The 14,517-nt window shown below is 39.1% G+C and overlaps 1 protein-coding gene across 4 annotated transcripts in view; it reads right to left on the bottom strand.

The window, feature by feature from the left end:
• LOC124878078 (NT-3 growth factor receptor-like) overlaps positions 1 to 14,231 on the bottom strand; it is a 112,821-nt gene extending 98,590 nt beyond the window's left edge. For 3 of the 4 annotated variants that reach the window (XM_047381852.1, XM_047381860.1, XM_047381869.1), the window contains exon 1: positions 13,726 to 14,231. In XM_047381852.1, the coding sequence (XP_047237808.1) occupies positions 13,726 to 14,015 (290 nt within the window). In that variant the 5' untranslated portion in view covers positions 14,016 to 14,231. Of the gene's footprint in view, positions 1 to 6,451; positions 6,520 to 13,725 lie in introns of all 4 variants that reach the window. The other variant, XM_047381877.1, reaches the window with a different exon arrangement.
• Positions 14,232 to 14,517: the final 286 nt, after the last annotated feature.

The raw sequence follows: 14,517 nt of genomic DNA, 5'->3' as shown, positions 1-14,517 counted from the left end.
AAGGCGATGGAGAATAGGATAACTGGGGGCACCAGTAGATTACATGATACATGTAATCTACTGAGAAACTCTGATAACAAGTTTCTGACAGCCTTACAGTTTCTGGACACGTCAATTCAACAATTAATAAAAGGCTTACTTTTTTCAGTACCAAATATTTTTCATTATTAGAGCACCATTATATATATCAGTGCTGGATGGAGGGGTTTTGGGAGCTAAGGAATGGAGTATTTGTATGTAATCTCATTTCAATGAGGAAAATTAATTCCACATCTGAATAATTCCAGTTAAGAACTCCATAACAGAACGCATTAAATTATAAAGTAGAGGCACCACCAGAGGTATTTTTAGGGTCTTGAAACATTGGGGACTTTAGCCCCGGTCCTAAATAGTTTAATTTTCATAAGACAGAGGCCCAAGTTTTTGGCAGGAGGAACAGGGGTTTACATCTTTCAGACTCTAACCTTGAAAACTGGCTCAGAGTTTATCTGTTCTTTCTTTCTAGGTGAAACAACTAAAGGAGCTACATCCATTAACATTTACTTTTCCTTCCCATAGAAAGGACTCCTGGATCAGTGCTTCTTTGTTCTCTTTGTGTCTCTGCTCTGTTCTCTCAAACCCCCAGTCGGTCGTTGCAGATGGCCACTCACACTGAGCCTGGTTCTGCTGGAGGTTTCTTCCTGTTAAAAGGGAGTTTTTCCTCTCCACTGTCACTACATGCATGCTCAGTATGAGGGATTGCTGCAAAGTAAACACCAGGGACTGTCCACTGTCTCTACATGCTCATCCAGGAGGAGTGAATGCTACAATTCTCTGACTCGATGCAATCTGCTGGGTTTCCTTAGACAGAAAAACTTTTTATCCAATTTGAATAACTGAATCTGACTACACTGTTCAATGATTAGGATTAATTGGAATGTATGTACCTGACTTTTGTGAAGTGCCTTGAGACGACATGTGTTGTGAATTGGCGCTATATAAATAAACTAAATTGAATTGAAACTGAATCACCAGATGATTAAACATGCTGCTATTGTGCTTGCAAATGAAAATGTATAAAGACAATCAAAAAATTATTAATGCACAATATTTTTGTAAACTGCAATCATGTATTCTCCGCCCCAGGAACCAAATTTCTAAATCAAATAAATGCATAATAAATGCATAAATAAACAAAATGAAAGAGTATTAAAATAATAGTAACAATAATAATAATTTTTCAAAAATAAATCCAAGTAAAATATTTTGTCACTGCTTCTTGTGACAGTCCTGCTAAAACAGTCTGACTCTGAGGAGAACAAGCAACAAAGACTTTGAGGTGTTATGTTCTTACAACAAATGCGGTGTGCAACTGATTACAGAATCCCCCATGCATAGCTCTGACACAGTTCATTTGGCTAACTGCTCATTAATTTCAAATAAATCCTGTTGACTACTAAATTAAATCAGATCGTGGGATACTCCAGCATCTGGATGAAGAAAATGTAGCAGTTCAACACCGCAGCTGGTTCTGTTTCATTCTTCTAATAAAGAGCTAACCTTAAAAGTCAACCTAGTTTCACAGTTAGTGCAATAGGCCTTAAGCCCTGATACATTAAACAGCCCTCTGATTTATCTGGAATCTATAGGTCCATACGTAACTGAAGTTCTCGGACATGATTAATGCATTAAAGATACGACATATTGATTTCTTCCTCATTTTTATAATAAATACTTTTATAAATTTGACATTAGCAAACGATTGATCCACAAATATTGATATTCTGTCATAACGTGTTTGGTTAAAAGCTCACTTAGAAATGCATTATCATGAGGACTTATTCTGTATGTTTGCATGTGTGTACATACTTGTTTAACAAAAAGCACAAAAGTCAGGTCAGTGTGGACTCATTCAAACTAGTGCCAAAATACCACCAAAATAAACATTCAGCAACAAGGTTTTTCAATAACTGGCAACACAGCCATTAGAAGGTCACAATGTGGCACTCACTTCGAGTTGGGATAACCTATACAACACAATCACACATCTATCATTCTACAATATCTAAAAAGTAAAAAGTCTTCTGGAAAAACAGAATGGAAACAAGCAGCCGAACACAACACCATTCCTTAGAGTCAATAAGTTTATTACTGAAAAACTATTAGAAAATGTGAGCATTGAAATCTCTTTCTAGAGCCTTTGGTACAATATGTTCTTGTGGTTCAGGATTTCCTGTGGTCACTGCAGTCTAATCAATGGAGGATTTTTATTGACGTCACTGAAGTCGCCAGTCCGCCATCTTGGCTGTTTCTATATCGCTTCACACATTTCACAACATTGCAACATTGCATACTTTTTGCAACCTACATCTAGCTGGTCTAATTTGTGCAGAGGATACACAGGTACGTAACGACACAGAAGTCGCTTGTTGCTAACATATTGTTTCTCTTGCTAGCATATGTTTACTAGAAAACGTACTCTCTCTGTCATGTCAGTGAGATTCATGACTCTGTTAATCTGTTTTAATTGTCTTTTTGACACTTAGTATAATTAAGATGCAGAAAAGAAAATGACTAACAACTTTTTTTTTTTTAGTCCTCTAAGTGACATTACTGTAAAAAGAGTGCACAAGAAGATTCAGAGGTGAGCAATTAAATGCATGTAGGTTTGAACTATACTATGTTTTAGTTGCAGTTTGTGAAATGGGTCAATTGAAACAGGTTGTGTTTGTGTAAACCTTATTTTCGTCCAAGATGTAAGGTAACGTTAATAAGCATTTTTTTATGAAACTAACAAATCTCTTGGTAAACTTTATGAGATTATTTTAAAACAAAAACATAAAAAACAGCCATTAGCAATTTCAATGAATAGCCGATGCCCCCCACAGAAAAACATCCCCCACATTTTTGAAAAGCTTGCCACACCACTGAGAGGGATCATTGGGTTTTTCATTTTAAGAACCACCCTTCTTTTGAAATCAGCTCTAGAAACTTCAAATTAATAAAAAAACAACAGTTTTGATTATAACAATGATTATATTATATTATATTTATTTAAATAATAATTCGGTCTGTTAAGTGTTGTCCTGTGAATACCAGCCCAATAAGGCAGTGGTATTAGGACAATAGAGAAAAGGATGAGTGAAGCTCTGGCATTACTTAACAGCAAAACTCTGCACACACAAGGAATAGATTCACACATTTTTTTTTAAATCCAAGAATTTATTAAAAAACTAATTCAACTCAAATCCATATTTCAATCAACAAACTTTTTACTATACTATAACAATCCAACTAAAACTACCAGGTAAAATGAAAGAATAAGGAACACCAATAAACTATATACGATATAAACAATTGAATCAAAGATTCTTAAAAACCATGGGCAAAAAAGGGTGATGCAACACCACCATTCACAATGCAACATCAGAAGATGATGAGACATTATTTTAATAAACAATATTTTAAAGACTGATTTGCTGAATAAAACCAACCTTCTAGATAATTACTTCTCAATTGTGTTCAATTAGGTGTCTTTATTTTGTGCAATAATATTTAAGAAAATGTTAGGCAGTTATTAAGGAAATATTAAAATATTATTTAAGTGAATATTGTTTTAAAAAAGAACCAACAACCTTTCTGGATAAATGATTCTTAATGGTGTCTAATTAGCTATCACCTTTAGTAAAATAATATTTAGGGAAATGTTATGTTCTAGGTTTAACAACCTTTCTGGATAAATGATTCCTCGTACTCGTACTCGTCGTCTTCCGCTTATCCGGGACCGGGTCGTGGGGGCAGCAGACTCAGCAGAGACGCCCAGACCGCCCTCTCCCCAGACACCTCCTCCAGCTCCTCCGGGGGGAGCCCAAGGCATTCCCAGGCCACCCGAGAGACATAGTCCCTTCAGCGTGTCCTGGGCCTCCTCCCAGTGGGACGTGCCTGGAACACCTCCCGAGGAAGGCGTCCAGGAGGCATCTGGTATAGATGCCCGAGCCACCTCAACTGGCTCCTCTCGATGTGGAGGAGCAGCGGCTCTACTCCGAGCCCCTCCCGGATGGACGAGCTCCTCACCCTATCTCTAAGGGAGTGCCCGGCTACCCTACGGAGGAAACTCATTTCAGCTGCTTGTATCCGGGATCTCGTTCTTTCGGTCATGACCCAAAGTTCATGGCCATAGGTGAGGGTAGGAACGTAGAACGACCGGTAAATTGAGAGCTTTGCTTTTCGGCTCAGCTCTCTCTTCACCACAATGGACTGGCACAGTGCCCCCATTACTGCGGCAGCCGCACCGATCCGTCTGTCGATCTCCCGCTCCATTTTTCCCTCACTCGTGAACAAGACCCCGAGATACTTAAACTCCTCCACTTGAGGCAGGAACTCCCCTCCAACCTGAAGAGGACAGGCCATCCTTTTCTGGTCGAGAACCATGGCCTCGGACTTGGAGGAGCTGATCTTCATCCCAGCCGCTTCACACTCGGCTGCGAACTGCCACAGCGCATGCAATGATTCCTAACTGTTTAATTAGCTATAACATTTAGTAAAATAATATTTGGGGAGATATTATTTCCTAGATTGGAAGCTAACAACCTTTCTGGATAAATGATTCTTAATGGTGTTTAATTAGCTATCAGCTTTAGTAAAATAATATTTAGGGAAATGGTATGTTCTAGATTAGAAGCTAACAACCTCTCTGGATAAACAATCCTTAACTAGCCATCACCTGTTCACGTGCCTAGCCTTAGCTTTTAGTGGTTGGAGCTAACAAAGGAAACTTATAGCCTGTTACCACTCCTTTAAAGTCAAGGATGTTCCTTTAAAATACCATCAAAGGATTAAATGCATTGCACTGACCGCATGTTATGGCTGATCTGTGTTTAAAAACACCATTTAAATAAAGTTGTTTTAACTTTAAAACACAACACAGAACACATAATTAGCTTCCATACTGAGATTTACTGAGGTTTACCTTAGCTAAGAAGTTAGTCTGCTAGCACTTTGATAGCTGAGTTTCTAAAAGCAAAAACAAAAGTAAACATCTTGAAATAAACATTATTCAGATGTTTTCATCCTAAACTAATTTTCTCTGCCCAAAACACCACCTTTTAAGTGAACCGTTCTGAAGGAAAGGTGTCCTGGGATCACGAATTGAGGAGGGGAATATTCCCTGTCATCCAACCTCATGTGGGCAGAACAAAGGACTTTTGCGGCTGCTTCATAGCTGCTATGTGGGTAGGTTACACTGGGTTGGCACACTGGCCATGTGCAGAGCTAGTAGCTCTTACGCTATCCTCTTTCAGGCCGGGGGAAAACCGCTTCAATTAGGGACAGGGGTTTTTTGATTTCTTCTGTAACCTTAGAAACAGAAGTCAAGCGGTGCTTGTACAAAATAATCCCTCTTCGTATGAACGCTAGAACATTTTGGGCAACAGGTCATACTTAACTTTGTATGCACACGATCAGGTATTCAGCCATCTGATCGTAGTCGCTTTTGAATCGAATAATTTTTTGAAGGTAGTAGTCCTATCCTCGCGCACGAGTTTAAAGACCCCCTCAGTTGATTCACGGGTTTCTCTGTTAGCTGCGACTGCAGCCGGATTGAGGCTGAGCTTAAGGGGGAACGTGGTTTGGGGTCAGAGATTCCAGTTCAGACTCCTCCTCTTCCTATGCAGAGCTGGAAGTAGGTCAATGTGATTTATTCCTGGATCTGTGCTTATCAGTGCAGAAGGCGTGAATACTGCAAGTCACTGACTCGATGCAATTCAATTCATTTTATTTATATAGCGCCAATTCACAACACGTCGTCTCAAGGCACTTCACAAAAGTCAGCTACATACATTCCAATTAATCCTAACCATTGAACATTGCAGTCAGTGTCGGGGCTGGAGTTTCTGTTGTATGTTTTTGTCTGTGTTTTTTGACTCCTAGTAGGTGCTAGTGCTCAGTAGTGGTGGAGACAGGTGTTTTCCATCTCCAAGTCCTGGAGTACTTAAGCAGGAAGCACCCAGCATCTCGTCGCTCGAGTATTAGCCTCTGAGGTAGCTACTCAGCCAACCTCGTATTAATTAAGTTTATGTGTACTTTGCCTTCGACAACGTTTAACTTGTTCTTTGTTCTTCTTAGTGAACTGAACCAGCGACTACCTGGAGGTTACCCAGGCTGGCCCCGGTGGCTTCATTCAAACACTAACTACATTTTCAAGGACCTTCCAAAGATTATACCGGTGACTACCTGGAGGTTACCCAGGCTGGCCCCGGTGGCTTCGTTTCGCACTAGCCTTGCCCCTAGGATCTCCCCAGGAAGGATCTTCCACACACACCTACCCGACTCTGGAACTTCCCCGGCTGGCTGCTTCCAGACCCCAATTCTCCAGAGACCATTCAACCTAACCTGTCCACCCTCCACCTCTCCGCTGACGCTTCGCCTGCACGCCAAGCTCTAACCCAAGTAACTAAGAAATCATCAGACTTACCATTCTCTCCATATTCACTTCTTCTCCAGTCCAAATCCCTCTCCTCTTGGCAGATTGCCTACTCCCTCCTGGTAAGAGACATTTCACATTTAAGTTCTGATTTTGTTTACTGTCGTTTTTCCTTACAGTTGTTCCTGCACAGCATACCGATCCATTATCCTTAAATAAACCTTTTTCAAACTTGTACCTGTTTCCTTTGAGTGTGATTCTGCATGTGGGTCAGAGCCATACGTAACACTATGACAGTCAGATTCAGTTATTTATTCAAATTGGATAAAACGTTTTTCTATCTAAGGAAATCCAACAGATTGCATCCAGTCAGTGACTTACAGCATTCACTCCTCCTGGATGGGCATGTACAGACAGTGGACAATCACTGGCGTTGACTTTGCAGCAATCCCTCATACTGACCATGCATGTAGCGTCAGTGGAGAGGAAAAACTCCCTTTTAACAGGAAGAAACCTCCAGCAGAACCAGGATCAGTGTGAGCGGCCATCTGCCATGACCGACACGGGGTTTGAGAAAACAGAGCAGAGAATTCTATTCTGGATTTTAACAGGGAGCCAATGAAGGGAAGCTAAAGTAGGAGAAATATGATCTCTCTTTTTAATTATCATCAGAACTCTTGCTGCAGCGTTTTGAATCAGCTGAAGGCTTTTAACTGCATTTTGTGGACATCCTGATAGTAAAGAATTACAATAGTCCAGCCTTGAAATAACAAATGCATGGACTAGTTTTTCAGCGTTACTCCAGGATAGGATATTTCTAATTTGTTCCTGAGATGAAAATCTGCTGGGTTTCCTTAAATAGAACAACTTTGTAACCAATTTGAATAATAAACTGAATCTGACTGCACTCTTTGATAGTTAGACATAATTGGAATGTATGTACCTGACTTGAAATCTGTATATTTCGACTGAACTGACTTTGTATAGTGCCTTGGGACGACATGTGAATTGGCGGTATATAAATAAAACTGAATTGAACTGATCTGTTTTTCCTTTAAAGAGGAAACACAAATGATGGGGTCAAATGCTTATATCCCATGTATGTTTTTTCCCTAAACTCCATGTTCAAGTCTCCAAGTCTAACCAAAACTTCAATGTGTGTTAGCACATCAGATTCAGATAAAGATTCAGAAAGTGTTTAGATAAACACAATTTCCACTTTATTCTAAAGTAAAGACCCACAAAGTTTGCACACGCATATGCATAAAATATGCATGTGATTAACATGGCATAAAATCTATCTATCTATCTATCTATCTATCTATCTATCTATCTATCTATCTATCTATCTATCTATCTATCTATCTATCTGTCTGTCTGTCTGTCTGTCTGTCTGTCTGTCTGTCTGTCTGTCTGTCTGTCTGTCTGTCTGTCTGTCTGTCTGTCTGTCTGTCTGTCTGTCTGTCTGTCTGTCTGTCTGTCTGTCTGTCTGTCTGTCTGTCTGTCTATCTATCTATCTATCTATCTATCTATCTATCTACCTATCTATCTATTCTTATCTGTTGTAACCAGAGATGGGGACAATTTTCTCCAGTATTCGTACCAGGCCTACTGATATCATCCTTGCATTTAGGGATGGGTACTGAATTCGGTACTTTTATAGGGTCCGACTCCCATCGGTACTACTGAGTACAGATTCACGTAAAATCAAACAGTACCATTTTTCGGTAACTAAACGCATCATTGTGACTCTGAGGGAGTGGAAGACTGGGTGATTTTCCATGCCAGACATGAACACAGCATTGCACACACACGAGCGTAATGACATCAGTAGCCACTGGTACAGTCAACAAAGCATGGATGATAGAAAGAGCTTGAAAGTATGGTTTCACTTTTTAAAATGCAATGCAAATTACCCTCGCTGCAATATTTGTGACGGGAAGTGTAAGGAAAACTTCTAATCTAAGGAAGCACTTGGTTAAGCACAAAACTTTTCTCAAGCCTGAAGAGTGAACAGTTTTTATCAGCCTCAGATTTACGGCTACAACTCCTGCATTCGGCACCGTTAGCACGCCTACTCGTTGTCGGCTGCCAGTGACATGGAAGAAGCAAATGTTGTAAATTTTTGAAACAACTGTTTTGTTACAATACAAAGAGCTGAATGTTGTTTGGTACTATTGAGTACCGATACTAATTCCCAGGTACCGGGTATCGGTTACTATGTGAAAAGTATACCCATCCCTACTTGCATTGGATATCGAGTTTAGGCCACCAATCCAGAAATGACTAGTGTTGATCCAGACAGCACTACTGTTTCAGGTCTAGTGTTGCAGAGAAATGTTTCAAATACATCAGCGATGCACTTATTATATGAAACATATTTTATTAAAGTTTAAACATACAAGCAGAGCATGTTATGTGCCTAGATAGATTTTTAATACATTTCAAACATTTAGTGGAAGGTATCTCAAACTGTTACAGTAATACTGGAAGACAAAATTTCAAAGCAATACATATGAAAAGCAGGGAGCTTTAGCAGCAACAGGAAATTAAGCTGAACACAGACTTTACTTATTTTATTTTATTTTATTTATTTATTTTTTCGTTTTATCTACCTTGGAACAAAAAACATTTCTAAGTGTTGGCAGCCTTTTGAGGGCTTTGTCTAATTTATCAATTTTAAATATTTCTACCTTGGGTCAGAAACTGTTGTAACCTATGTTAACAGTGTGTTAATGTTGTGTTATTCCATAATAAAATCTGTTAGAAACAGCTTAACATGTAAAGATGTGTAGATTGTTTCACTTGACAAAAAAAGTCTATTTTATTTAGCTGTTTGGGTCCTTGGTCTCTCACATATACACACCCTTACAGGTGCATGGTTGTTTGTTCCTGTGTGTCTCTGTGTGCCCTGTGATGGACTGGTGACCTGTCCAGGGTGTACTCTGCCTCTTGCCTAGTGACTGCTAGAGATAGACACCACCTCCCACGCAACCCTGCACGGACAAGTGGGTATAGATAATGGATGGATGGATGTTCAGTTACATCAACCGTCATCCACAGCAGGTATGTGTTTGCAAGCCTCTTGGAATGATGCACCCCGCTCTGACCAGAAAGAAAATGTAGGGCTCCCTCTTTACCAGTCCTTCTGCAATTACAGCTAGTAGCGCCAATCACTTAGATGGACCAATGAGAGAACAAATGTTCCCTATGCCAGAATGGAGGTAGATACAACATGGTAAAAAGTACAAGAAACACTGGCGTCCCCCACACTCCAGAGAGCTGCACAATACACAACATGGCTAAAAATAGGTTTAATGTGCAGTTGACCCCAAGGAAGTTGTTTACAAGTTGCAACTATTCAGGATTCTAATCTAATAAGGTAAAATAATTGATTCTCCTCTCACTAGATTAAAAGAAGACACCAACTGTGGCGTGAAGAATATAAAAGAGCCAGTGTACAGGTAAAATTGAACTTTAGCGTAGATTGTGGTTTATGTGTTGGAGAAATGGAGAGATAAATGAAGAAAATATTCAGTAACATCTCTTCTGCAAACTGCCATAACCCCACCTAACTCCTGTGAAATGTAGCAATACTTATTTTTGAAATGATGGTTGATAAAAACATTAATGAATATATAATCCATCCATCCATCATCCATCCATCCATCCATCCATCCATCCATCCATCCATCCATCCATCCATCCAAGATCAGGTCATGAGGGTTACAGGTCAAGAACGGACACCCAGAAATCCCTGGGTGTCCCTGGGTGAATTTTGCTAAGGAGAAATCCCTCTCCTCAGCAAAATTCAGACAAAATGGTGTTTTCGCTCCAAAATAGCCGTTGTCTTGTGGGGTTTGGCCCATGGCTCCAGGAGACTTTTTTGTAGGTACTTCGAAGTTACATATGTATTCTAAATTTTATAATCTTCAGTCAAAGCATGAATTTGGGCTGATTGGTTTAGTGCTTTTATGGGGTGCTGTGGAGGAATTAGGCCATGCCCACCAAATATATGAATATCTTTTGGCCATGTATGGCCATGGTGGAATGTTAGAATTCACCACAAACCACACCCACATCCTCCAGTGAAAGGTCTCTGAGTTTGAAACCAAGTGAGAACAACTTATCTGTCTTGTGACCCACTTTAAAGTGGATTAGGTCAAGAGGGTCAGAGAGGGACCTTTCCGAGTGAAAAAAGTGACTTCCTGTTCTCAGCAGGCAGGGCTTTGATGATGTCCGCATATGGCCATATAGTATCATCGAGAACACAACATGGATAAATCATACAAACTTTGATCTAATTGTGCCTTTCTATGTGGAAGATACAGCACTTCTAATTTTTTGGGCGAGAAGGCACAGTTTGTGGGCTGGCTACACCTCCTAGTCATGCTCAAAAACTCATGATTTTGATTACTTTTAATGCCCCATGCCTTAAGGTCATACTGATGAAATTTGAAGCAAATATCTCAAAATCCTTAGGAGGATTTTGTCAAAGTGCGACATGAATGAAATGACAAAAACACCCATATATTACCCTCTGACCCAAAATAGGTGGCTTCTTGTCAGTTTTAGGACATACTTCCAAGGAACTTTTTTTCTTGTTTTAGAGGGTTCTACCTGTGTATGAAATTTCACGTCTCTATGTTATACCGGTTGGCTTATCACAGTTTAGAGGGCACACCCCTTTTTGATTACATTAAAATCAAAAAGTGAAGAATTGGAAAAATATTGCCAAGAAAAAGAAGGTAAATAATAAAGAATGAGGGTCCTTCGACAGAACCCTGATTCACACCAGATGTTACAGGAGAGGGATGGGATCTGAGACTTGAGTTGGACAAACTTATTGTGGTCACAAAGGTAGGAGTAAAACCTGTCAAGGGGGTGTGGGTGAAGCCAAGCGAGGATTATCTGTTGATGAGAACGGGGTGAGAGATTGTATCAAAGGTCACAATCAAATCAAGGAGGATGAGAAAGGAAAGTAAACCAGTGTCAGCTGACATCAGAAGATCATTGGTGATTTTTATGAGAACGGTTTTCAGTAAGATGTACTTCTTGCCAAAGTTAAGCTTTTTTTTTTTAATCATTCTGACCTAGTGAAGGCCATTTATGCTTATTTTAGCTCCAGACTCGACTATTTTAATGCTCTCTATGTCTCCCAGTTGATCCGGAATTGACTTCATGGCAGATATACCTGAGCCTGAGATACAGTAACTGCTGTTCTTATAATATGAAGTAAAGTTCAGAGGTTGTATTTAACAAACGTTATTACTAATAACAATATTCAGTAACTTCTAAATTGTAAGGCCCCAAAGGTGGTCATTGTTGGGTTACTTGTTTTTGCCTTGTTTTGTAGATCTGGTTGCTTATTTCCAGTGTTGAACATGTTACTTTAAAGAAGGAATTAGTTATAGTTACTAGTTACTTCCCCCAAAAAGTAAATGACTTTGTAACTGAGTTACTCCACTACAATAGTAACTAGTTAACGGGGCAAGTAATGACTGCGGTAATTTTTTTTAGTTTAAAATTTAGATTTTTTTCTAAGGTTACACAACCCAGTTGCATAAAGTGGAATTACATAGACATGTAATCTACTTACACTGAACTTTCCATAGTTACTTCACACAAATGTTCTTGAATGCAGCTCAGAGTTAAAAGATTTCCACAAAACGCTTTGCAAAAACCCAGCAGCTTTTGATCAGCTGGGCAGAACACAATATATGGATCAGCGACAGCCTGACCCAATTTTTAATATGTTCTGCCGTCCTTGCTTGTGTTAAAAAAACCTGTACAAACAACATGTTTTAATAGAAAAACACCTACATGTTTTGGCTGTGAAATAATTTCAGCATTAGATCATATTTTAAAGATGTATTTTTTTTCTTTTCATACTTCTTACAGGCCATTTTAAAAAGAGATTAGAAAAAGGTTTACATTTATAAAGGAACATATCATTAAACAGGAATGAATCTGGAATAATTTTAATTTACTAATGACTCTACACATCAAAAGGTCCAAAGGCCAGAATGTGTGGTGCTATGGACTGGTATCAGTCTTCTTAGTGAAACTTGATTCTATTTTTTGATGGCAAAATTAACAAATACAGAGTAGCCAACATGCTGCCTTTAGGACCATGTCCTTCCCAGTAAATTAGATGCATTTTTAGGAAAAAGTATTATATTTCACATTTAAAAAAAATTACAAAATAAATAGTACCAGCTGGCTGAAACTGGGAATTTGTGGAGAACTTTGAGACCAAAACTCATATTTGTAATAAGGAAAGTATAGACTAAGCGGCTGAAAGACTAGTGTTTGTTGCACGTATTACTGTTGTGATAATGAACTGCAATATAGGAGTAAAATAGTAAAAAATTGATGTTTGTTTCTTTTTTATGTATTCTAGTATTTAAATGTGAGTCTGAATGTACATTACTGGTCAGAGGTTTTAGAACGCTTTCCTTACTTAATGGGTCTCTTTATTTTCATGACTATTTAAATTGTAGATTCTCATCAGAGACAACAAACCTGTGAATAAACACATGTATGTAGTAAATAGAAAGTGTAAAATAACTCTAAACATTTATTTTTATTTTAGATTTTACAAAATATCCACCCTTTGCTTTGATGACTGCATTGATCTTTTGGCATTCTCTTGATGAGTTTCATGAGGTGGTCACTGAAATGGTTTTCCAAGAGTCTTGAAAGAATTTCCCAGACGTTCATTGAGAGATGGCCAGGGGTTAATATTTCAGTCATTACAGAAAGGGCGGCTACTTTAATGATTCTAAAATTTAGCATATTTACAGTTATTTTACAATTTTTTGGTTTGGTAAATAATTGCATATGTGTTCATTTACTGTTTTGATGTCTTCATTGAGAATCTACAATGTAAATAGTTATAAACCTAAAGAAAACCATTAACTGAGAAAGGCGTTCTAAAACTTTTGACCGGTAGTGTAGTTTTTAATGAAATGAGAGAATGGTAAACTAATAGGAGTTATGTTGGGCTAATACTGTGTACGATTCAAATAAAACTACAGGAGATGCTGTATAGCATCCCTGCCTTTGTCTTCTTTATTTTGAGTTTTTCTCACCATGCGGATGGCATAGTTCTTAAACAAAGCAGTGGTATTAGAAATAAAGTTATTCCAATAATTCCTGTTTTATTTTCTCCTAAATGAGAAGAAAATCGCTATTAAAAGTGTGACACATGGACGATGATGTGTGATTTACAGATACAATTTAAAACGACATATGGTAGCTTGGAACCCCCACCCCCGGTCGACTTTTATTACTACATATAAATCAAATGTTGGAAGACTTACATGCTGCTGATGTTCTGGAAAAAGTCCTCGATGCTCTCGCTCACGTTCCCTGCGGTGCTTGTCCCCTGGAAGGACAACAGCGGGAACAACCCGCTACTGTCTGACTTGTTACAGTATATCTCGGTGGATGAGCAGGAACAGGTGGGCGGACAGTCCACCAGGGAGCTCAGGCTGCTGTGGAACAAACAGACCAGCAGAAGGAAAACCGTCTGGCATCTGCGGATCCAGTAAGGTGGATCCAAGGAAAATGACCTCGAAACATCCGTGATGGAATCACTGATCGCCTTCATTTTCTTGCACTGCGTGTGGAAACAAAAACAATAACTTTTTCTCACTTTATCTGATGAGAGCAGCGCTCTCCTCTCTCAGTAGAGTCCAACTGTCAAAAGAGAGAATGTCTCCTTCATATCCATGCTTCCTGGGTGGATCATAACTGTAGCGATGCAAAAGCACTGCGGAAATACATAACTGTCTTCCAGGTTGGCTATATGGCAGAAAGGGATTTAAGGGCGTCCACACCCCGTCCCTCTTTTTTTCTCTTCTGCCATTCATCCTGACATCTCAATTTCTCCCCCTCCCTCTCTGCCTCAGCTGATATTCCCACTGTGAGGATCAGTTAGCTCCATGTGGGGAGCTTCAAGTCCCACCTATGCTTCAAAGCCCACAGACTTTCAGGCAAAGAGTGCCCTTTGATATTTCTAGTATCTAATTAGCCTACTCCAAAAAAAAGTTTATTAGCAATTAAAAAATACAGTTGATTACAATAAATTATACAACAGCCTCCGCAATTGT

This window comes from Girardinichthys multiradiatus, chromosome 2 (genome assembly GCF_021462225.1).
Source record: "Girardinichthys multiradiatus isolate DD_20200921_A chromosome 2, DD_fGirMul_XY1, whole genome shotgun sequence".
Lineage (NCBI taxonomy): Eukaryota > Metazoa > Chordata > Actinopteri > Cyprinodontiformes > Goodeidae > Girardinichthys > Girardinichthys multiradiatus.
This window is presented reverse-complemented; position numbering and strand designations above follow the sequence as displayed.